This window comes from Lynx canadensis, chromosome C1, assembly GCF_007474595.2.
Source record: "Lynx canadensis isolate LIC74 chromosome C1, mLynCan4.pri.v2, whole genome shotgun sequence".
In the NCBI taxonomy this organism is placed as follows: Eukaryota; Metazoa; Chordata; class Mammalia; order Carnivora; family Felidae; genus Lynx; species Lynx canadensis.
In genome coordinates this window covers 52818292-52841069 of record NC_044310.1, presented here as the reverse complement: position 1 = coordinate 52841069, position 22778 = coordinate 52818292, and the positions used below count along the sequence as shown (strand labels likewise).

General features: G+C 38.6%; 1 protein-coding gene across 1 annotated transcript in view; it reads right to left on the bottom strand.

Annotated features, from left to right (window-relative positions):
• Positions 1–22778, bottom strand: part of CACHD1 (cache domain containing 1) — a 210309-nt gene that overhangs the window by 113320 nt on the left and 74211 nt on the right. Inside the window, 1 exon segment of the mRNA XM_030325973.1 lies at positions 10807–10869. Within this exon segment, the coding sequence (XP_030181833.1) occupies positions 10807–10869 (63 nt within the window).

Below are 22778 nucleotides of genomic sequence, written 5' to 3'. Positions count from 1 at the left end.
GAACACTGAGCCAAGACTGAAGGACGTAAGGGGGAAAAACCATGTGGCTATACAAAATTTAAGGGTAGTGCTTAATAATAAATATTCAGTAAGTGATGTCAATTATCATAACCAATATAAAGAAAACACTAAACTAGAAAAATTCTGTCATTGCCACTTTAACAAACCTCTCTGACACAGTTGTCTCATATGGGAAATGGGATAATGATACCTGTACTGTTTACGATGTCATTAAGACGATAAAATGAGAAAATATACACGGATATACTAAAAAATACACACATAAATATTACAACTATCACATCCTCTCTTATACCATTTTTCCAAAATGACAGACCGCCATCCCATCTTATTAACAAGGCATAAGTAGCCCAGGAAGAGGGTTTCTAAGATAAAAATGAATTTGTCTTTTGGAAAGTCAGCCTAAGAACAGTAAGAGCTGAAACAGACCTAGATTAGTTTCCAATCAAGGAAACCTAAACAACCAGCTCAATTTGCTACAACTCTAGTTTGAGAGAGTATCATCTGTTTGCTCTGGGCTTTGGCTGATTCATTATAAATTCCCCATCTGTGTGGCTTCACTAGCTCTCCGCCTTTATTTTACCCTCCTACAAATTTAGTGCCTTCTGTTCACTCATTCAACAAAAATTTAGTGAACACTTACAGTAAACACAGAGCCAAGTGTAGATTTGGGTAAGTGGGTGAACTAAACCAGGGCTCAGCCTAAATAAATCTCCCGGGGACAGGTGGGGGAAAGGTGAGGGGCAAAGAAAGGGTGGAATCCATCTACACCACCTCCAGGATTCCTCTACTCTAGACAAGTCTGAGCCTTGAACATACTTCACTAGGTAATGACAAACAAAATGAGAGCCTGCAGGCTACTACCACACTAGGTTATACTTGGCAGGGCAACCCCAAAACAAATCCAGATTCTGGGAATATGAATAATGAGGTGCAAGAGGATCTCTGGACACTTCCTTCAACAAATATTCATGAAACGCCTACCCAGTACCAGGCCCGGGAAGTCAGAATTCAAAGACAAGATTCCCAAGTGCTCAGCTCTTCCTTACCTCCTCTTCTTGTCTACCATTGTCCCTTTTCTCCCTGTGTGGTTCAGTGCACAGTTCAACAACATAATCAGATTCTCCTACAGTGGAGAGTTTTTGGCAAGAGAAATATAGAAGTAATACAAATGCAAAGCTGATAGAAACCCATTGTCCAGTCTCTCATTTCTCAACTAGCATGGCTTCTATTTAAGGCTCCCACTAGTCCCTTCCAAGGTCTTTCTGTGGTCATTCTCTCCTAGAAATTGACTTTCTAAAATTTACAGATCTTTTCTTACAGACCTTACCTAAGAGGATTAAGTAACACACCAAGAATAACAATCTTCCACTAGAGTACTCTTATATTCACACTCTACTTCCTTTTAGTATTCTGAAAAGAGAACACAAAATACTGAAATGGCTAGTATGTGCCAGATGTGTAACTTTTTCAACAATTGTGCAGGACAGACTGCTACCCCCATTTTATAAATAAAGCTGATGTAGACACAGGAAAGGTTAAGTATCATGCCAAAAATCAAACAGATCGTAAATAACAGAACCTGCTTGGAACTCAAGTTTTCCATATCAAAAGGCAAGACTCTTTAGCTTTCCATCCCAAGCAGCCCCATCCAAAAAAAAGTGGAAGAAAGTTTCCTAACCTTTCTGGCCTTGTACCCACGGTCTCTGAGGTCCCTTTCTACTCTAAAATTTGAAAACAGTACACTAGTTAGAACTGACTATTTACATTTTAGCACCTGGAGTGCCATCTGTCTAAGATTGACTACTTCTATTCATAATGACTTCGAAGAGCCATTGTGTGTTTGTCCTGCTACAGAGTATTTTTCTTCTCTAATGAATAAAGGATATAATTTTGTGAAAGATCTAGATCTTGCTAATCAATTGCTTTCACCTAGTCCAAATTCTTCATGACTGGTGCCCTGAGTTTACACTTAGATAAAAGAATAATTTGGAGCAATAGCACCTGCTAAGTATCAATTTCTTATAGAACAAATGTGTTTCTCGTTTACTCCAATAAATTGTATCTGGTGAAATAAAACATCACATTTTAAGTCTTTCAGGTAAGGGGTGCCTGGGTGGTACAGTCAGTGGAGCGTCTGACTCTTGGTCTGAGCTAGGGTCATGATCTCACGGTTCATGAGTTTGGGCCCCACATCAGGCTCTGTGCTGATGGTGTGGAGCCTGCTTGTGATTCTGTCTCCCCTTCTCTCTGACCCTTACCCACTTGTACACTCCCTTTCTCTCTCAAAATAAATGAATAAAAACTGAAAAAATTTTTTTAAATCTTTCAGGTAAAATTTTCAGTATCAAATAACAATTCATAAAAATAACTAAGAACTATAGACTTCTACCAGAATGTATGTTAAATGCTAAAATGTTTTGAAACACAAATAACAGACTAGTAGTGTGAGTCCAATCAACCCACTTGCCTGCTAAAACCAATACAAAGAAATCAACTGTCCTAACAGGAATATATCAGAATCCAAAGCTTTCCAGTTTCCAGGATACAATCCAAATTTTTTGACATCAGAAGGAAAACAAAACAAAAAGTGTGACCAATATTCAAGAGAAAAGCGTCAACAAAAATCAAGTTCAAGTATTTGCAGATGTTAGAACCAGCAGACAGGATTCTAAAGCAGCTTTTTTAAATATGCTCAAAGACAGAAAGGAGAATATGCTTGCAATGAGTGAAAAGAAAATCTCAGAAAAAAATAGACTTTCTTAAAAAAGAAACAAATGGAGGGGTGCCTGAGTGGCTCAGTCAGTTAAGCATCTGACTTCAGCACAGGTCATGATCTCACAGTTTGTGGGAGTCAAGTCCTGTCTTGGGCTCTGTGCTGAGGGCTCAGAACCTGGAGGCTGCTTCCAGTTCTCTCTTCCTCTCTCTTTGCCCCTTTCCCTCAAAAATAAACAAACCTTAAAAAAAAAAAAAAAAAGGAAAATGTAGAGTTTAAAAATCTGATATCTGAAGTTTTAAAAATCTATCTGTGGGGGCGCCTGGGTGGCTGAGTAAGCAGAGCATTTGACTTTGGCTCAGGTCATGATCTCATTGTTCATGAGTTTGAGCCCCACATCGGGCTCTGTGCTGTCAGTGCAGGGCCCGCTTGGGATCCTCTGTGCCCCCAACACCCGTCTCTCCCCTACTCACACTCTCTCAAAAATAAACCATTAAAAAAAAAAATCTGTGGTGGTTAATAGCAAATTGGGGATAATTGGAGTAAACGTAAAGATAGATTAATAAAAGTTATCTAAAAATCAGAGGAGAAAAAAATTTAAAAAGGACGAGGAGGCGGCATTATCTGAGGAACTCGTGTAGTAAAATATCAAAAGATCTAGCATACATGTAATCAGAGTCCCAGCAGGAGAAAAGAGAATGAGGTAGAAAAAATATGTGAAGAGACAATGATCAAAAAGTCTCCAAAAGTGATGAAAACCATACATTTATAAGTTCAGAAAGCTCAAACATCACAGAGGATAAATAAATATAAAGACTACTATGTCCAGACAGCCATAGTAAAATTGCTGAAAACCAAAGACAGAGGGAAAAATCGTCAAAGCAGCTAGGGGATGTGAGTGGGGCAATATTACATACAAAAACAACTTTAACTGACTTCTCATCAGAAGTGCAGCCCAGTACACAGCGGAACATCATTAGTACACTAAAAGAAAAAAAAAAAAACACTACCAAAAAACCCTGTCTGTCTAGAATCCAGTCTCAAGCAAAAACGTCTTTTAAGAAACAGGCAAATAGATACACTTTCTGAGAACAAGAATAATAAGAAACAAAGAATGTCACCAGAAAATCTTCATTACGAGGCAATACTAAAAAACAGTTCTCAGACTTAGTATCAGTTGATGATCTTTAGAAAGAAATGAAAACTTACTGGAAATGGTAAGTATACAAGATTTATTTTTCTCTTAATTATTAAACACATTGGACAGTTTAAAGCAAAAGATACAACATTCTCTTGTGAAGTTTGCAATAGATAAAACTCTAGCATGAAGGATAGCAGTGGGGAAATGGACCTATAAAGTTGTGAGAGTTCTAGATGTTACACGAAGTGACAGAATATTAACTCCAAATAGACTGTAGTAAGTATGTATACGGTAATTTATGGAGTATAAACTTAAAAATACCTAAAGAAATATAAATATAGCTTAAAAAACCTAAAATAGATTAATATGAAATTGAAAAAAAATTTAAAAGAGTGGAAAATGAAAAATCAAACAGTTGACCAAATTCAACAATCAAATTAAATGTTAATTGACTAAACACTCCCAATTAAAAGACAAGTTGTCAGATAAAAAAGAAATTTTCTGGGAGCCTGGGTGGCTCAGTTGGTTAAGCCTCTGACTCCTGGTTTCAGCTCAGGTCGTGATCTCATGGTTTGTGAAATTGAGCCCTCCATGGGGTTCTATGCAGACAGCATGGAGCCTGCTTGGATATTCATTCATTCATTCATTCATTCATTCTCTCCCTCTCTTTCTCTTTCTTTCTCTCTCCCCCCCCTCCCTCCACCTCAAAATAAACAAACATTTTTTTAAGAAGCCTCAACTATATTCTGTTTAAGAAACACACTGTTAGCAACAGAGGCACTGAAAGTAGTTTCATGGTTGTGAAAAGACACGGTGCAAATCGTAAGCCAAGAAAGGCTGGAGTGGCCATATTAATATCAGGTTAAAGAGACAACAAGAAGAAGCATTGTAACCAGAGATAAAGAACAACATTTCGTAATGTCAAAACAACAACTCATCAGGAAGACCAAACAATTTTAAATGCATGTGCCCAATAATGAAGCCTCAAACTATAGAAGGCAAAAACGGACAGAATTAAAGGAGAAAATATACAACTCCACCAAAACAGATATTAACAATCCTCTTGGCAATGACAGAATTAGAGAAAATAAAAATCAGCCCCAAAGTAAATGATCTGAAATATCAACCTGTTTATAAAGAATGTAACAGCAACTGCAGAACACACATTCTTTTCCAGTTTATGCAGTATATTTACCAAAACAAATCATATGCTGAGCCATAAAACCCAACCTTCAATAAATTAAGGAACATACACAGAATATGTTCTTTGGCCACATTGAAATCAAATTAGAAATTAGTAACAGTTAAGACAGGTAAGAAAACCTTAAATGTTTTGGAAATTGAACAACACACTGTAAAGTAATCCATGGGTCCAAGAAGACATTAGAAAATATTTAAAAACCGAACGATAATGAAACCATGATATCAAACTTTGTGGGATGTAACAAAAGCAGTGCTCAGAGGAAAGTCTATAGTGTAAAATGGTTCTATTTGAAAAAAAGAAAGGTATAAAAACCAATGACCTGAAATTCCAATTTAAGAAGAGAAAGACCAAAATTAACTCACAACACAAGGAAGGAAATAATAAAGAGCTCAAATCTGTGAAACAGAAAATGAAGAAGATTAATGAGGCCAAGTTCAAGTTTAAAAAACTTGGTCATCACCAATTTGCTTTGCCATTTGTTCTCTCTCTCATTCTCTGTTAGTCTAATTTATCCCACTTAATGGAGCTTTTTTTTTTTCAAAGAACGAGCATTTTGTTTTACTGATTTTTATGTTCTTTTAGCCTACAGATATTAAAAGGACAACACAATATTATACTTTTATGCCAACAAATTTGACAACCTAGATGAAAAAGATAAATTTCTTGAAAAAATCCAGTTGCTAAAATTGACACAAAAGGGAACAGAAAATCTGAAAAGGAAAAAAAAAATCAAATCTCCTCACTAAATCCCGGCTGCAAAACCCAAAGACCTATAGCTATTAAAGAAACTGATGATCAAAACCCTGCCCACAAAGAGTGCTCCAAGCCCAGATGGTATTCTGGGTGTGTTGTACCAAACATCAAAGGAAGGAATACTACCAATGCTATATTCTTTTCAAAAGTAAAGGAGGAGGGAATGTTTCCAAACTAGTTTTATAAAGCCAATACCCTAAAACCACAGTGATAAGTAATAAGGGGCTGCTGGGGCAGGGGGAGTAGAATCCAGGTAAAGGAAAATCAGGAGTGTGGCAGGCAGGGTGGGCTGCATTTTTAAATATGGTGGTCCTCTCTTTCAGCAAGTGACGTCTGAGGAAGAAATACTTGAAGCAGGCCAAGGCCCTTGAGGAAGTATGTCTGCACAGCAAAGCTCTAAGGCAGAAATATGCCAAACAACATCAAGGAGGTAAGAGTGGGATCCTGTAGGCAAATGTGTAAGTTATCAACACAATGCAAAGGATGACCTCTTAGTACTAATGTTCATCAAATACAATGAGGACCCTGGATTTAGCAAAGTGGGCATCACCGGTGACCTTAAAGAGACAGGTTTTGTGGGACTGGTTGGGCTGGAGAAGGTTTCAGAGAGAATGGGAAAACTGGATTTATGGAGTATATAGACACCTCTGGTGATGCTTTGTGCTTCAGAGGGAAAGAAAAAATGGGGCAGTACATGGAGAGGGAAGTGGGGTCAAGGGTTTTTTGTTTGTGTTTAAGACAGGAAAACAGCAGGTTTCTATGCTGAAGAAGAAGATCCTAAAGAGTTAAACGGATACCCTGTAAGAAAAGAGTACTGCTAGAGGCAAGCTCTTGGCCCGAGGTCAGATTCGTCTCACACAGAAGTGTTGCGCTTACCGTGATCTTGCCTGTCCCCTAAGAATTCTGAGGTCTTCTAAAATCAGCCAGTGACATCAATACTTTACGACATATGGCATTATGAAAATATGTTTGCTATTTCATTGAATGATTAACATAAATAATTACTAGAGCATTGGAGAAAGTTAGACCAAACTCTTGAAACATGTCCAAGGTGCCTGTGATTTCTTTAGTGATCCAAAGGAATGCTCCAAGAGGCTCTTTCTCTTTTGTTTCTTCTTCACTGCTTTGTGTTTCATGGACCATTTTTGCTCTCTTTGGGGCACTTGATCAAAAATTTCTTTTTCTTGATTCAGGTTCAATTTCATATAATGCCTTTATGTGCTCATACAACTTCATTTCTCAAGGTTTTAAAAAAATGCAGTCTATGGCAAATGCTCCCTTTAAGAATGTGTGCATGGGATTTTTATTTTCCTGAGGCTGTTGCCACAGATTTTTGGCACTGATACTACATATACTGAACTAATTAAAGATTTAAAACACATTGTTAGGCATTTAGAGCCACACTCTGAAGGTTAATTTAAAAGAAATAATTAGAAAACTCAAAGCAAATTCTGTACCGTAGAGAGAGTTTTGTGGTAAGAGTCAAGAATCACAAAATGTTTTTATTAGTTTTAATTACTTTGCTCTCCTAACCAGGAAGATATTAACAACACACGAGATTTACTGCCAACTTATATAGTATGCACAAGTCAGATCCAACACTCAATAAGAATTGATTAGTAAGGCAGGAGGGTAAGAACCCATGAGGCTCTAGTTTTCATTACCCCAATGGAGGAATGATGGATAGCAAACTCAAGTCAGGATTCAAGAGCCTACAAAATATACCAAAACATGCACTAAGAAGTGGTTCGGTAAAGACTGAGCTAAAATGGAGTGCAGAAGTTAATAATCTACTTTGAATTAACCAGCCTGTTTTTGGCTTATCAAACAAATCTTATAAGAAGTTATGATTCTTCTAACAATAATAATGACATGATAATTCTCTCCAAATACTGGATGCAAAAGAGGCATAAGATCTATATGTTCAGGGTTCTTCCAGAGGGCAGACTGGAGAGACTGGAGAAAAGTTAAAAGTACATTGTGGGTCAACATAAAAAAGAACTTTCTGAGAATCAGAGGAGACAAAGGAGTAGGTGTTAATTCTTCATTTGAATTACTCAGAAACAAAGAAAAATTTAGCAGAGACTCCTATTTTGAACTGGAACTACAAATTTTAAATTTATTAAAGTTTTATTTAGTTTTTTTTGAGAGACAGCAAGCAAGCGAGCAGGTGAAGGGCAGAGAGAGTGAGAGAGAAAGAATCCCAAGCAGGCTCCACACTGTCAGCATGGAGCTCAATGTGGGACTTCAACCCACAAATGGTAAGATCATGACCTGAGCCGAATCAAGAGTCAGATGCTTAACTAACTGAGCCACCAAGGTGCCTCTGAAAATACAGATCTTAAAAATAAACCCTTAAAATAAAAATAAAAAAACCCTTAAAATAAAAATGAAACCCTTAAAATTAAAATAAAAATTTTTTAATAAAAAATTAAAAAAATATATAACTTTGTGTCAAACTTATTTTGAAAACTAGCTGACTTAATAGTCTAATGACTACAGGGGCGCCTGGGTGGCGCAGTCGGTTGGGCATCCGACTTCAGCCAGGTCACGATCTCGCGGTCCGGGAGTTCGAGCCCCGCGTCGGGCTCTGGGCTGATGGCTCGGAGCCTGGAGCCTGTTTCCGGTTCTGTGTCTCCCTCTCTCTCTGCCCCTCCCCCATTCGTTCTCTGTCTCTCTCTGTCCCAAAAATAAATAAACGTTGAAAAAAAAAAATTTAAAAAAAAAATAGTCTAATGACTACAAATAACTTATCTCCTAGAGCTTCACTCTGCTCATCTGTAATAAGGATAGCTTTCCTTCAAGGTTATTTAGGGAAAAAAATCAATGTGGTAAGCGTCAGTGTTCCATAAGTGTTCAATCAATTGCTATAATTCTAAAAAGTTATTAAAGGCTTCCAAATTTGTTCTACAGTTAGATAAATAAAGCAATGACATCAGTCCAGGAAAACAAAACAAGTCTCGTGTTTGAAAAGAGCTGACGGAAGGACATGTATCTGTTACTTCAAGGAAAGCACCAAAGCTGAGATCCCTGGTTCAGTTTCTTTAAAATGTTATCAAGTGGCCTTTGGTCTCCCAAAAAGTTCCCTCAGACATGCTTTGTGTAGAAATCTTTCCCCCCTAAAAACCCTTTTCAATGTCATGACCTTAAAAAGCACTTTTCAGTTTGCTGGAATAAAAACAAGACCGGAATGATAAAGATAAGACTTGATAGAGCAAACCACATTATATTCACTGTAACGTAGGGTCATTCGTTTTTAAAAATATCTAATGCTAAGAAAAAGAATACGTACAGAAGTGCTTACATCCTCTGAATTTAACCTGCAGAAACCAATAAAACATTTTAATGTCTGAACACAGGAAATGCTGAACTTCAAGATTAAACCACAGTAATTTATTATAAATAAATAACTATCCCATAAATAAGTTTACTCTAATGACACAAGGCTTTTTCCTCTTGCCTGGTGCTTCTAAAGTGATCAAGTCAAGCTGTTTTCCATGAAGAAAATAAAGGCAGAATCTCAGAGAGTTTGAATTATTATGTGTTTTACTATAGTTGTCTTTTTAGTCTATGGAAGCACTCTGCTACACTTTGGTTTTTAGCTTGGTCGTGTTTTTTACTTAAGTTTCCAACCTCGCTTCAAATTACCAGTTGACCGTCGCATAGTGTAATGAAGTTGGTGGATTAGTTGAAATTAAAACCCAGAATCCTCTTTACCACCCTTCTTTTCAAGCACAGATCAATTATTTATGACCAAGTTCACCAACACTATGTTTTAATTTACGAAGCAGTCCATTTGAAGGCAGCTATAAATAAAGTAAATAGAATCTGGCCTCAGAACTTTTTGACCCCACACAGCATTGAAAGGGGATGGAAGGAAAGAAGCAAAGGAAGAAATACAAGAGGAGGAAAGAAAAATAAAAGAACAAAAGAGACCAATATCTACTGAGCTGCACCTATGCCAGAATCTTCCACAGAAAAGATTTCATTTATTCTCCACTGACCTGACATTACTTCACTTAATTCTCACTAGCTCATAAAGCAGAAACTGTATTCCCCTTATGTAAGACCAAGAAACTATAGATCAAAAAGGCTAAATTGCTTACTGGGGGTCATGGAATCAGTAAGAAAACCAGAATTTGACCTGGGTTATCGGTGTGATTCCAGCACCTGGGAACTTCTTCTATCAGATGAAACAATTTCTACTATTTCTAAATATGAGTAGTTCAGGAATTTTCAAAATAATGAAAATATATTTTAAAAAAAAATTTTAATGTTTATTTTTGAGAGAGAAACAGAGCATGAGCAGAGGATGGCGGGGGGGGGGGAGGGAGGGGGGGAGGGGGAGAGAGAGAGAGAGAGAAAGGGGGGGGAGAAGTCGAAGCAGGCACCAGGCCCTGAGCTGTCAGCACAGAACCCGACACGGGGCTCCAACTCACAAACCACAAGATCATGACCTGAGCCAAAGTCGGACGCCCAACCGTCGGAGCCACACAGGTGCCCCATGATTTTTTTTTTTAATGTTTATTTTTGAAAGAGAGAGAGGAGAGAGCAAGCGAACATGGGGGAAGGGCAGAGACAGAGGGAGACACAGAAACTGAAGCAGGCTCCGGGGCTCTGAGCTGTCAGCACAGAGCCCGATGCAGGGCTCGAACCCACAAACCGTGAGATATGACCTGAGCCGAGGTCAGATGCTTAACCAACTGAGTCGCCCGGGTGCTCCGAAACAATGAAAATGAATTAAATAATATTTCCAAAGTATAACCCAAATAGCAAAACACCATCCATAGAACCATTTTTTCAACTACCTGTAAGAACTGCAAGTGTAAGTTTGGCACCGTTATGCTTTAAGACGTATATGAAATCACATGGAAAACAGCTGGAACCTCACAAGGAAATGGCCTGCAGAGAATACTGAAGCCGTAACCAGAAGCAAGACAAAGAGAATGTCCAGTGCTAATAATCTCTTACCTGCTGTACTTCACTTTCTCCATTTGAGATTTTCTCAGTGTAAACAAAGGAGTTGAATATCCGCTGCAACAGAAAGAAAATAAACAAACATTAGTTCTTCTAAAGACAGCCATTTTCTTTTTCTTTTTAATTTTATTTATATCCAAGTTAGTTAACATATAGCGTAATAATGGTTTCAGGAGTAGAACTTAGTGATACAACACTTACATACAACACCCGGTGGTCATCCCAGCAAGTGCCCTCCTTAATGTCCATTCCCCCTGCCCCCATCTCCCTCCATCAACTCTCGATTTGTTCTTGTTATTTAAGAGTCTGTAATTGTTTGCCTCCCTATCATCTTTTTCCTTCCTTTCCCCTATGTTCATCTGTTTTGTTTCTTAAATTCCACATTAAAGACAGCCATTTTCTAATGACAGTGTGTGTGCACATGAATAATTTGTTTACAAAACAGAATCAAGCAGAAAAAAAATTAATTAAAATAGTTATTTTACACAAAGAAATCCAAATATCAGTCAAAGTCAATCACACTTACATGAGCAATACCCAGGCACTTCCGTAGTGAAATAAACCAGATGTTACACTATACTTTTCATTTTCAAAAATACATTTAATTACAGATTTCCGGAGCCCATGCCATTTTATCCAAGTGGTATAATCTGACAAAGTTGTGTTTCTCATTTGAATTCTGCACTCCCTGAATGCTGTAATTGTTTACAGACACTAAACTCTTAACGCAATAAAGCTCTTTAAAAGGGATTCTTTCCATATCTTCTCATGTCCCTGGGTCCCACCAGTACCTACCCAATATTATCTATCACCTTCGTTACCCAAGCACCCCCTTGGGAGGGTAACATAATAGGGCTTGCCAAATATGTGCAGCCTTAAGATCCAGTTCTTACATGCCAGGAAATGGGACAGCCGTGCCAGGACACTAGTCCAAACTATGACATACAAGCACACACGCTCTTCCACTGCTCTCTGCCTAGCTAGTACCCACCCCCTCCATACATGGCCTGTGTTTAAAACCTCTCTGCAGACTTAGGACTTTACCAGACCCTACCCATTACTGAGCAATCACTAGAGATTAATATATAACAAACTGAAGAAATTAGAATCCAAGATACGTATCTGTTAGAGGCGCCAAAAAAAAAAAAAAAAAAAAGCAGCAGGCTCCTCATTTATCCTAAAACTTTAAAGATACCATTGAACTCTCCAGATGAGTAAGGAGTCAGACCTGGAGATATTAGCCAAAATTTCTCTTTTTTCTTTCTATCCTACGGCCAAGGGTTTGTCAGCATCTGGGACAGCTTCCCAGACAGCCTAACACACCTGCATGGTTGTGGTGAGGAAGACAAGTGCCAAGTTTACCAAGTGCTGTGCAAAAGAGGAAAGATAAGGTGCTGGGGAAGGGGGGGGGGGGAGGATTGTGACCGAATGGGATGGAATTACAGTCTGCAAATGTCTAATTATGAATTATCATAATTTTACCAGGCACTACTCATTCATTCAACAGATGTCTCTTTTCTCTTTCTTCCCTAAAAACGTCTCTATTGATAGGAAAGTTCTACTAGGTAATGAATGCTTACTATAGGCAGACACTATTCTAAGCATGTTATATCTATTTACTTATTTGAATCTCATAAAACACCTTTGTGATGAGCACTATTATCTCCATTACACAGAGAAAAGAAGCAGGTTTGTTGCGTGTCTAATGCAATGCACATATTGTACCTTATATGTGCATCCTATTTAATCTTTATAAGAAAATTCCTGCAGCTTTAAAGATGAAAAACTAACACGCTGGGAGGTTAAATAGCTTACCCAGAGTCCCTTGGCAAGGCTGGAATTTGAACCCAGGCAGAGTGACTCGAGATCTGGTGCTCCTAACTCTATGATCTCTTGAGAATTTGCCACATGGTTGCCTGACATATATTAAAAAACACTTCTGTCAGGAGCTGGTACCCAAATATATGTACCTTACATGCAATTCCATCACTCAAAAGGCTCTACAAATCAGAAGTTTCACATAACACCTTTGTTAGCAAAATATGACATGACCGGATTTTACTTGGGAGTAAATACTAACCCCAACCAATGGGTACTTATAGTCTTTATTAAGCCTCTTAGTGTGAATGTTCGTTCATTAATTTTGATGCAGATATCTTAATGCATCTGATTACTGGGTTCTGTTAGAGACCTCACTGGCAGTGTTTTATCATGAAGGGGCATTAGTATTCTGAACCCTAAGATCCCGTTTTGGGAAAGGGATTAGAAACTTGTTAACCTCATTCCTACAACCTGAAGTTCTGTTTTCTGATTGCAACAGAAATTATTAGTTTAATAGATTATAACATTTTTAGAAGCTGAGTCTGTGTCACTGCCATCTACTTTCCCAGACCATCTTCCGTATTTTTATGCAATTTGATTTTCAAAACCTACCCAGCACCATGAGAACATTGACTAAAAATGAACACAATTCATGTTGTGTCTCCAGATCTCGATGAGTGTCGCCAGTTGTCTTATTTCTGGCTGTGATCTTCCAGTTGAGACCTTATGTGGCCTGTCCGGAAAGGTGCCCCCCGTCCAAAAGGTGACTGATGGAAGAACACACGAGACAGCCCTGGGAAGCACACCACATCCGCCCACCAACAGCCAAACCTAATGAAGAATAAGATCATATCCTTCTCTTTTTCTTTCTTTTTTTTTTTTTTTTTTTTTTGGTTAAAATAAAAATTCCTCACTTGTAAAAAGGCATATATGTTGGGAAGTGTTCACAAGGCTGTGTTTCCGTCCCTGCTTCACTCATTTAGCATTTTAACAATTATCGATAATGATCGCCAATGCTTTCATACAGATCTTTCTATGCCATAGAAGCGTTTTTATATTCTCTGCACTTAACTGCTAGATAGATAAAAGAAAATTTAAAAAGCAAGAAAGATGTTTTAGATATGAACAGCACTAATTCTGCAGACTACCTACTTTATACAACCCTCTAACCTGCAGAAAGTGAAATCACCTGCAAGGGTAATAGTTTGGGGCTATCACCAAAGCCAACAATTTTTGCCCCTCTTTTCCCCCAAGCAGGGGAGGGGTGGTAGAGGCCAAAAGGACCTGGACAAGGAACTTACGACTCAACAGGTCAGCCAGCCATGTCTGGTGCAAGGTTAAAAGTTTGGACTTGTGTGTGTGCACAAGATCTCAAGGTACAGAGTAAGTTTTCACTACTCTGTAGGTCAAGTTCTAGCTTAAAATGCAGGGCCTGCTAAGCCAAGCTCTCAAAGGCTTAGGCTTAGTTCTTTTATAGTTTACCATTTCACATAAAGGATCACATTTGATCTCCACAGTAACCCTATGTGGCAGACAGGGCAAGGATGTGAATCCAAATTTTACAGACTGAAAGCTACAGCTCAAACATTAGAAAATGTTATCACAGGTTAAAAAAGAAAAAAAAAAAATCTAGTGCTGAGGTCTGAACCCAGGGCTTGCGTTAAAAACAAGCATTGATTTTAGTGAAGCTATGAAATTTGTTCCCATCACCTTTTCTTCAGAATAATCTAGGAATCCTATACTTGCATGTAGAAAAAATGAGTATTGGGGATTTTTTCCTACCATTTTAAGCAGGATATAATGTGCTGGAATAACAATACATGTATCTAATTATCTGATGTCTGTCTATACACACACACACACACACACACACACACACACAAACCAGTGAGTGGAGTAACTAAGAGCCCCAGCCAAAGGTTTGTTTGGTTACATGAAGTTGTGGAAGGAAGAGAATACAAAGCTGAGTTTCTTGATTGTTACAGGCACTTGAAAAATGAAAATGAAGTTGTCTTAAACCATGAAAATGGTGAGCAACCCTAACAGGTCAGATTGCCTGGTGCTCTTGGATGATTTGCTCACTGTAACAGGGTTAGGGTACGGCTGGGCGGGGTGGACATTCTGTCCTCTGTTTCCAAGGTATCTCCCAATTCCCTGGAGAACAATTCCAGAAATCTGAACTCTTAATTTGAGCACAACCTGGAGGGAGTCTGAAGAAACTCCCCCCAGTGTACAAATCTCTGGAAGGAAAGGCAAAGATGCTGCCTGCCTCTGCCCATTACGCTTTCTCATTCTCAGATATTGTAAGTAAAAACGGGTTTTACTGTAAGGTGAAAAGATCATTAAAAACGGGTGAGAAGTTTTAAAAAGTTATTTTAAGTAAAAATATTTCACTGAATCCTCTTTATCAATTTACTTCCACAATCAAAAGAAAACAAGATACCTCATTTTTATGCTCATGAGAACAGAATACTCTGGACAAAAATGACCTTTCTCTCATTAATACACACTTTGGCAAGCTAGCAGTATCTTCTAGACTTAATTAGATGCATATCCCATGACCCAGCATTTCCCATCTTTGGCATACACTGAGGAGAAATGTGTTCATATATTTATCAAAAGAGAAGCAGAAGAATGCTCATTGCAGTACTACTCATGAGAGCTCCAACCTGGAAAATATCCAAATGCCTATCAGCACCAGAACAAACTGTGGTGTGTTCACACTATGAAATGTTCAGCGATAGCAACGAACACACAACTGCAAACATGCATCGACATGGTGATACTCACAAACATAATATTAAGTGAAAGCAGCCAAACACTACAATGCGAAGTGTACAATTCTATTTACGGCAAATTCAAAACCAAGCAAAGCTCATCTATCTTGTCAGAAGTCAGGATAGTGGTTATCCTTTGTGGGAGAATGAACAGAACAGGGCACGAAGATGGCTTCTCGGATGCTGCAATATTCCATTTCTTGATCCGGGTGCCTGTTATAAGGATGTATTCACTTTTATGAGAATTCATCAGGCACCTCTGTGTACTTTTCTGTATGTATGTTATACTAAAATAAATTTAAACATACATTCTAGGCAGTCTCTTTAAAATAACCCTAGTCAAATGTTTTCCTACGTTTTCAAAATTATTTATGCATAGAAAAGGGAAAAGAATCTATTAACTGGATAGAATACTATAAATACTCAAAAATCTATACCCAATCAGTAATCTAGATGAAATTGGGACTGTACCAAGTAGAATCACCTAGTAATTCACAGATAAGGTCTCCGATGAGCCTTCCCTGAGGCTACATATTAATTGCTCCCTCATATTCTAAGTATGTAACATTACTCAGTTCTTGAGCTTCCCATCCAGTGGCACTGTACTAACTTGAATTTTTAGCAAGAAAAAAAAAAAGGTGTCTTTATGGGAGTTTCATCCAGCCTGCATATTCTAAACTTACAACACAATTTAATCAAATCTCCTCTTTGCATATTCTGTTCTTTTATTTCCTAAAGCACTGCCTTCCTCCTCCTCCCCCAGAGAGGAAGTTCAACTCATGAAGTTAGAAATGAAAGAGTCATGTAACAATTGAATACAACTCCCCTTACCTCTACTGTAAGAGAAGGAAAAATATCCCGGGATGGGCACGCATGTGCGTCTATGTCCCCCCCTACCTCTTAAGGGTTGCACCTCAGTCATTCTCTGTCCCCACTCCACCTACTCCTATCTGCCACCTCTTTCGGTCCCAAATGTATTTAATTGAGCCTGCTTAACAGATGGCAAGAGAACCTGCTTTGCTGGAACAGGAACAATTACATGAGTGTTTAATAAGATGGTCAGTCCAGACAGTTGGTTCCACCTTCACGCCTCCAACAGCTCTGCCAAATCTTAACTAGATATTTAAATGAATGGTATAGCACAACAGCACAGTGAAGAAATGAATACCTCTACAAGCCTAATGAAATTCTGTTGTCTCCCCTCCCTGATCTTTGCTAAGAAAACGCAGAACTGATTTTTTATTCACAGGCTTATTCTCTTGATGTTTACAGGTCTCTGTTGCAAGCCAATTTGGCTGACAGTTAACTAATAACTTCATTCAGCTCTGGATCTCTTCCTAGGATTCTAGGAATTGTGGCCAAAGGGGAGGAAAATATAGATTACCACCATTATGTCAAGAAGCTGACCAACATTAGTCATTAAAAGACAAAGTGCTGTCGTTACAACAAACTCCAACAATCTCTGGGCAGGGAGTTAACAGCAACCAAATTTAAGTGTTGCAGGAAAAAAAAAACCCAAAAAACAAAAAACATACAATGACTTTATTTTCCCCTACGCACACCTCATGCATAATCTTTCAGTAGGCTTTTAAGGGATCCCTCCTGCCCAGATTAGACATTGTCTGATTTTTACCAGATTGTTTAGCCTTACATTGTTAAACATATGGAAGGTCCAGAAAAATGACCTTATCTGTGGAAGCTCATCATTCTTCATTTTGAAATCATGAATCGGGTGCTACAAATCTTGGTCATTTTCTCAAATCTCTAAACTTGCTCATTCTGGATATAAGTGGCTCAAGAAAATAGTTTTCCAAGAGTACTGAAAAGGTTTCCGCTAAAAAGCACAATAAAAAAATAACCTAGAGGCACTTGGCTGGCTTAGTAGGTTGAGCATCTGACTTCGGCTCAGGTCATGATCTCATGGGTTGTGAGTTCAAACCCCGCATTGGGCTCTGTGTGGCCAGCTGGGAGCCTGGAGCCTACTTTAGATTCTGTGTCTCCCTCTTTCTCTACCCCTCCCCCACTTGCACTTTGTCTCTCTCTCTCTCAAAAATAAACATTAAATTTTTTTTTCAAATATACAAGTATTGTTCTAATTACATGTGTTGGGGGTGGGGGTATATTACATATAATTATGTTGTCATATTATCAAGGGCCCAGAATGGATTCAGGTGCTTTACAACATATTTCATTTAATACTTACAACAACCCTTCATATAAGTTACTATGTACTCATTTTACAGAGGAGGAAACTGAGCTTCTGACACTCTAACTTGTCCACAATTGAACATTACTAAGAAAGTGGCCAAGTCTAGATGTTAAATTTGCCTTACCCTAAAGTTTATGTATTGTCTTCTAAGTAAATACCATTTTTTTTTTAACGGTTATTTGTGAAAGAGAGAACGCATGCAGGGGAATGGCAGAGAGGGAAGGGGATAGAGAATCTGAAGCAGGCTCTGTACTGAGAGTAGCGATCCCAATGCGGGGCTCAAACTCATGAACCATGAGACCGTGACCTGCACCTAAGTCGGACCCTCAGCCAACTGAGCCACCCAGGTGCCCCTACGTAAATACCATCTTAATAGAGAAAAGTTATTCAAAATCTAGAAAGTGCCCAAAATAGGAATAGGGCTTCCCTGTGAATATTGAATCTAGAATAGATCTTCTTTCCTCCCCACCCCACTCCCATCTCAAAATGGAGCATGTTTCCTTTATAATGGATAAGGACGAACATTCTTCAGAGTAACCACACTCATGAAAAGGGGCATACATTCAGTTACAACTAAACTCCACAAAAAACTAGATCACTACCCTGAGAGCTTTCACTGAAAAAAAATAAATACAAGGGCTTATGCTTGATCCTCACCATAAAAATCAGATCCTGAACACCACAGTGACTTGGAAGAAACAGGGCTATTCCCATTTCATGACAAAGGGCAGTGCGTAGGAAATGAAAAGCATGGCAGAGGAAGAGATGGGGACTGGGAATTTAAAACTAATCAGCACACAACAGACAACCCTGTGCAAATGGTACACTGGGTACACATTTCCCAGCCCAACAGATTTCCTTATTTTAAGGTTGTATATATAAAAAATGATAACAGCTACCACTTACTATCTGTCTGGCACTAGGTACTTTTCACATATATTAACTCACTTAACCTCATGAACGTGAAAAGGCATTTCAATAGACTGCACTAGGGGCGCCTGGGTGGCTCAGTCAGTTGGGCATCTGGCCCTCGATTTTGGCTTAGGTGGTGATCTCAGGGTCATAGGATTGAGCCCTGCATCTGGCTCTGTGCTGAGCATGAGGCCTACTTGGGATCCCTGACCCCACCTACCGCCACTTCTCTCTCTGCCCCTCATCCACTCTCACTCAAAAAAAAAGCACTAAAAACATTATGAATTTATTTCACATGCTATCTTGATATTCTATCATTACTCTATTGTTAATCTGTTAAGAATATTTTCTGAATGATAGTAATTCCATGACAGTTGGAGGTACAGGGGGAGCAAAATTACCTGTATCAAACTGAAGTCCTAGCTCATTCTTAACAGCTTCCCACTGATGGTAATCTCTCCCTTCTCTGACCTTCTGCAGCAAAGACTCTACGCAACAATTTCAAGAATACGTTCACTGTCGAAAATTTGAAAATTTGCAAAGGAAGAATAAGGGAAAAAAATCCATTGTCTGACTACTCAGTAAAAACTACTATTTACATTTTACTTTATTCTCTTCTACTCTTTTGGATTTCTAGGTTCTAACTTTGTTGTAAATTTTTGATAATTGGTCCATGCCATGATTTCTTAGCACAGGGCATTTTACCTAGTGAGCATGAATAAGCATTTGCTTATCCATTAATCTAGGCCTTAAATCATTCGGATGATTTTGGTTGCTTACTCAACCAGCTAGAATGAATGAATGAATGTTTAAAAATTTAAACAAGGAGGAAGGTATCCTTCCAAGATAAAATATGTTCCTCTTCTTTCAACAATCTATTAACAGAGACTCCCTCGCCCCATCTCTGTTTTTCCTTCTTTGTCTTCTTTGGGCTCTAAATACATACACACACAGCCGTTTGCATACTTCAGGATCAGGGTCGCAAAAGAACTCAAATTATCAATTTCTTAGTCTGATGCCATTTAACTTAACACCCTTCAAGCCAACATGAGCTCTGAATAGTAAAAAGCATGTGGGAAAGTCACAAGTCAGTGACAAGTGTCACCTTTACAAAGAGCTGCCTGTTTTGGTCAACTCTATCCCTCAAAAGAAATTACAGGGGAAAAGGAACAGCCTGTAGTCTGATTTAGCAGGGAAAATCTAAAGCAATAATGTTAGCAAGCAAAATTCCTGGTCTTGATCACTTGATTTCCTGTTGGAGCATTCAAAACCAAAAGAGTGGCTAAGTAAATATGAACCCAGAGAACAAAGACAGGCAAAAGAAGCCGGAAACACTTCCCCCTAAATACAATAAAACTTCTGAAGGGTTACTGGAGTTTTGTTGTTATTTGTTGTTGTTTTGGCTTTCAAAGAGACTAAGAGAGAAAAAGGCAAGCAAATGAGTTCCACATGTTGGAAAGACTCAGCCTTTAGCCAATGTAACTTGATTATAAGTAATATTCATGACAATGCATGGCAACCTCTCAGAAGCAGAAAGTTGAGTTGCCCAAACGCTTTGTAGATGGTGCCAAATTTCCACTCCCCTGCTTCCACTCTTCGAACTCCTAATTCCTCCACTCTCCACCTCCTAGATCTCCATTAAGCCTTTTACTTTTTTGTTTCACCTTGAAAGAAAAAAGAGGGGTTATGTAGTGGCCGTGCATTTATTCTTGGGAGCTGGTGGCACTTTAAGGGTATAGCTTCAATATTCAAGCGTTCTGCGTGTGCACAAACCCATTCAAATGCGCAGGTCTTTAGGAATCCAGCCCTCAAGGACAAAGGGAACTGGAAACACTGAAATGCTTAACCTTCCAGACCTAAGCAAAGATGTTTAATTAATAACACAATCAGTCATGTCCTTTCTGAAGGTGTCAGACACCATGTAAGACGTGGCCCCATACTCTCGAGGAGCTCACTCTCTGATCAGAAGGAGAAATTAAAAATAAAGAGTGGTCAACAATGCAACACAGACTTGGTGTGAATTCTGTGTTTGCCATAGGCCCAAGGTGCTGGAGTGGGGGGGTTTACGGGAGACAGACTCCAAAGAGACGGGGCTTGAGGTTGAGAGCTTGGGTGAGAGCATTTCAGAGCATTCACAGAGAAGGCCTGGCACATAGTACGAAGTACGTGGGGCCAGGCAAGTGTTCTACAAGCTGGGGATGCAAGAATGAGTATAACAGACAAAATCCCTGCCCACGTAGACCCTACATTCTAGGTCCCTTGGCTTCAAGATAATCTTTCTGAAGAGCTTACTATCCACTGGCCCCATATACTTGGAAATGCAGTGTCCAAAGATAAAGACATTACTTCTTTCCCAGAAAAGCTCGTATTCTAAAGAGGGACTCTGAAATCAGTAATTATGATACAAAGACAGTTTCACAAGGGGAGCTTTGGGAAATAAAACTGAACTAAATGGAACAGGAATGATAGGGCTAGACTATGGAGGTTTTTCAAGCCAGAAAGAAAAGTTGGATTTTATGCATACGGTAGGCACTTAGTAAATAGTTTTTGAGTGAGTAAATGAATAAATGTATGTTGGCCAAGAAATAAAGAGCTGCTAAAAGGATTTTTAGCTGGGAAGTGACAATGATGAAATAGGTGATTTAAGAATGTTTATATTCCACGTGCTCAGAGCCATGCACCCACTTTCCTAACTTCTCACAAAGGCAAAAAATCTAGGCCATTTAGAAACCAGTTATTATCCCAAGGGCCTGTGGCAATCCTAAGAGCCAAATGAACTGGATCATCTAGCATGACACTTGAGGGACCGTGACCTGAAGTTTCCCATGTGTCTTATCTCCTCCGTAAAGTTATAAAAATCCTCCGAGGGACAGTTTTATTCAATTGTGCAATCCCAATAGCACTTACAACAGAGCAATATTAAGGAAGGAGACTGAAAAATACTTGTTTAAAAAAATAATTTAAAAATAACTTAGTGCAAAACAACTGCTGGGGTTTAAAGCACAGTTGCAGTGTTACATCCTGAGATGAAGACGAGTTTTCGACATTTCAAACTACGCCACCATGGAGGCCATTTGGGCTGTCTCTCGCATAAGATGTTCACTGCTATCCTATCCAAATAAAGAGAATTTTCATAAATGCAATTCTGGCAAAGTCTTATTTGAAAGTGATACTTTTTCAGTACAATCATTAAGCATGGGAACTGTAAATTGAAATATCACAAAACCCGAGTAATTAATAACATCAAACTGCAGCTCTGTACAAACTAGTTCTATGGCAGGGGTGGGGGGGTGGTGAGTCATTTAGCCTCCCTAGGTCTAGTGTCCCTCACCTAGAAAATGGAAAACTGAGTTGGATTATAGAAAACTCACTGATCCTAAAATTTCTATTCTACTATTGTGCTAGAATTTTACTGAAATACCAATTTGAGAAGCAACTAATGCTAGGTATTTCTGCCATATGGATGGATGTTTCAAGAAAACTACGTTTGCTGAGATCTGAATTGCTAAATATATAAATATAAACATATATATACATATATATGAATGAACAAACCTATCTCTGAAACTTGCTACAGGAGGAGTAGCCAAGTAGTCAAAGGATTTTTTTTTTAAGATGAAAATTTCAATAGACAAAACCAATCTTGAGAATGGTGAGTTTAAATGTGGATGTTTAAGACATGAATCAAAGCAGTTAGCCTTTTCAGAATAAATGTGATGCTAATATGATTACATAAATGTCTCCCAGGTCCAACTGCCTGTATCGTTTTTCAGGCTCTCCCAGCAAGGGTGCCTGTCACGCATATCGAATACCATGGTAACAACCCTAGCCTGTGAAGGCTCCCGCACCACATGCCAGGATTCTCAATAATTATTAACTAACATTTTGATGAATGATGGCTCTCTGGGCTCAGATTCACAATGTAATTTTAATGAATAAATAAATGCTGGTTAGAAATGTTCTTCAAATTTTAGGGCTACAAAAATAGTGAGAGGAGAATAAAAAAAAAACACACCAAAAATCCTGTTACCAAATGGGTGGTCTCAGAGTTTAGATTTGTCCCCATTTTCTAAGCTGTAAGAAGGAGGTAATAGTAATAGCTACCTCACAGGGGGTTTGTGAGGTTCAATGCAGATATAGCACTTATTCCATGCATACAATAACAGCTCAATAAATGGTAACTTTTTAAAATCCTCCAAAAGGAACAATTACTCCCAGGAATAATGAGTCATTTGAGGGGCACCCGG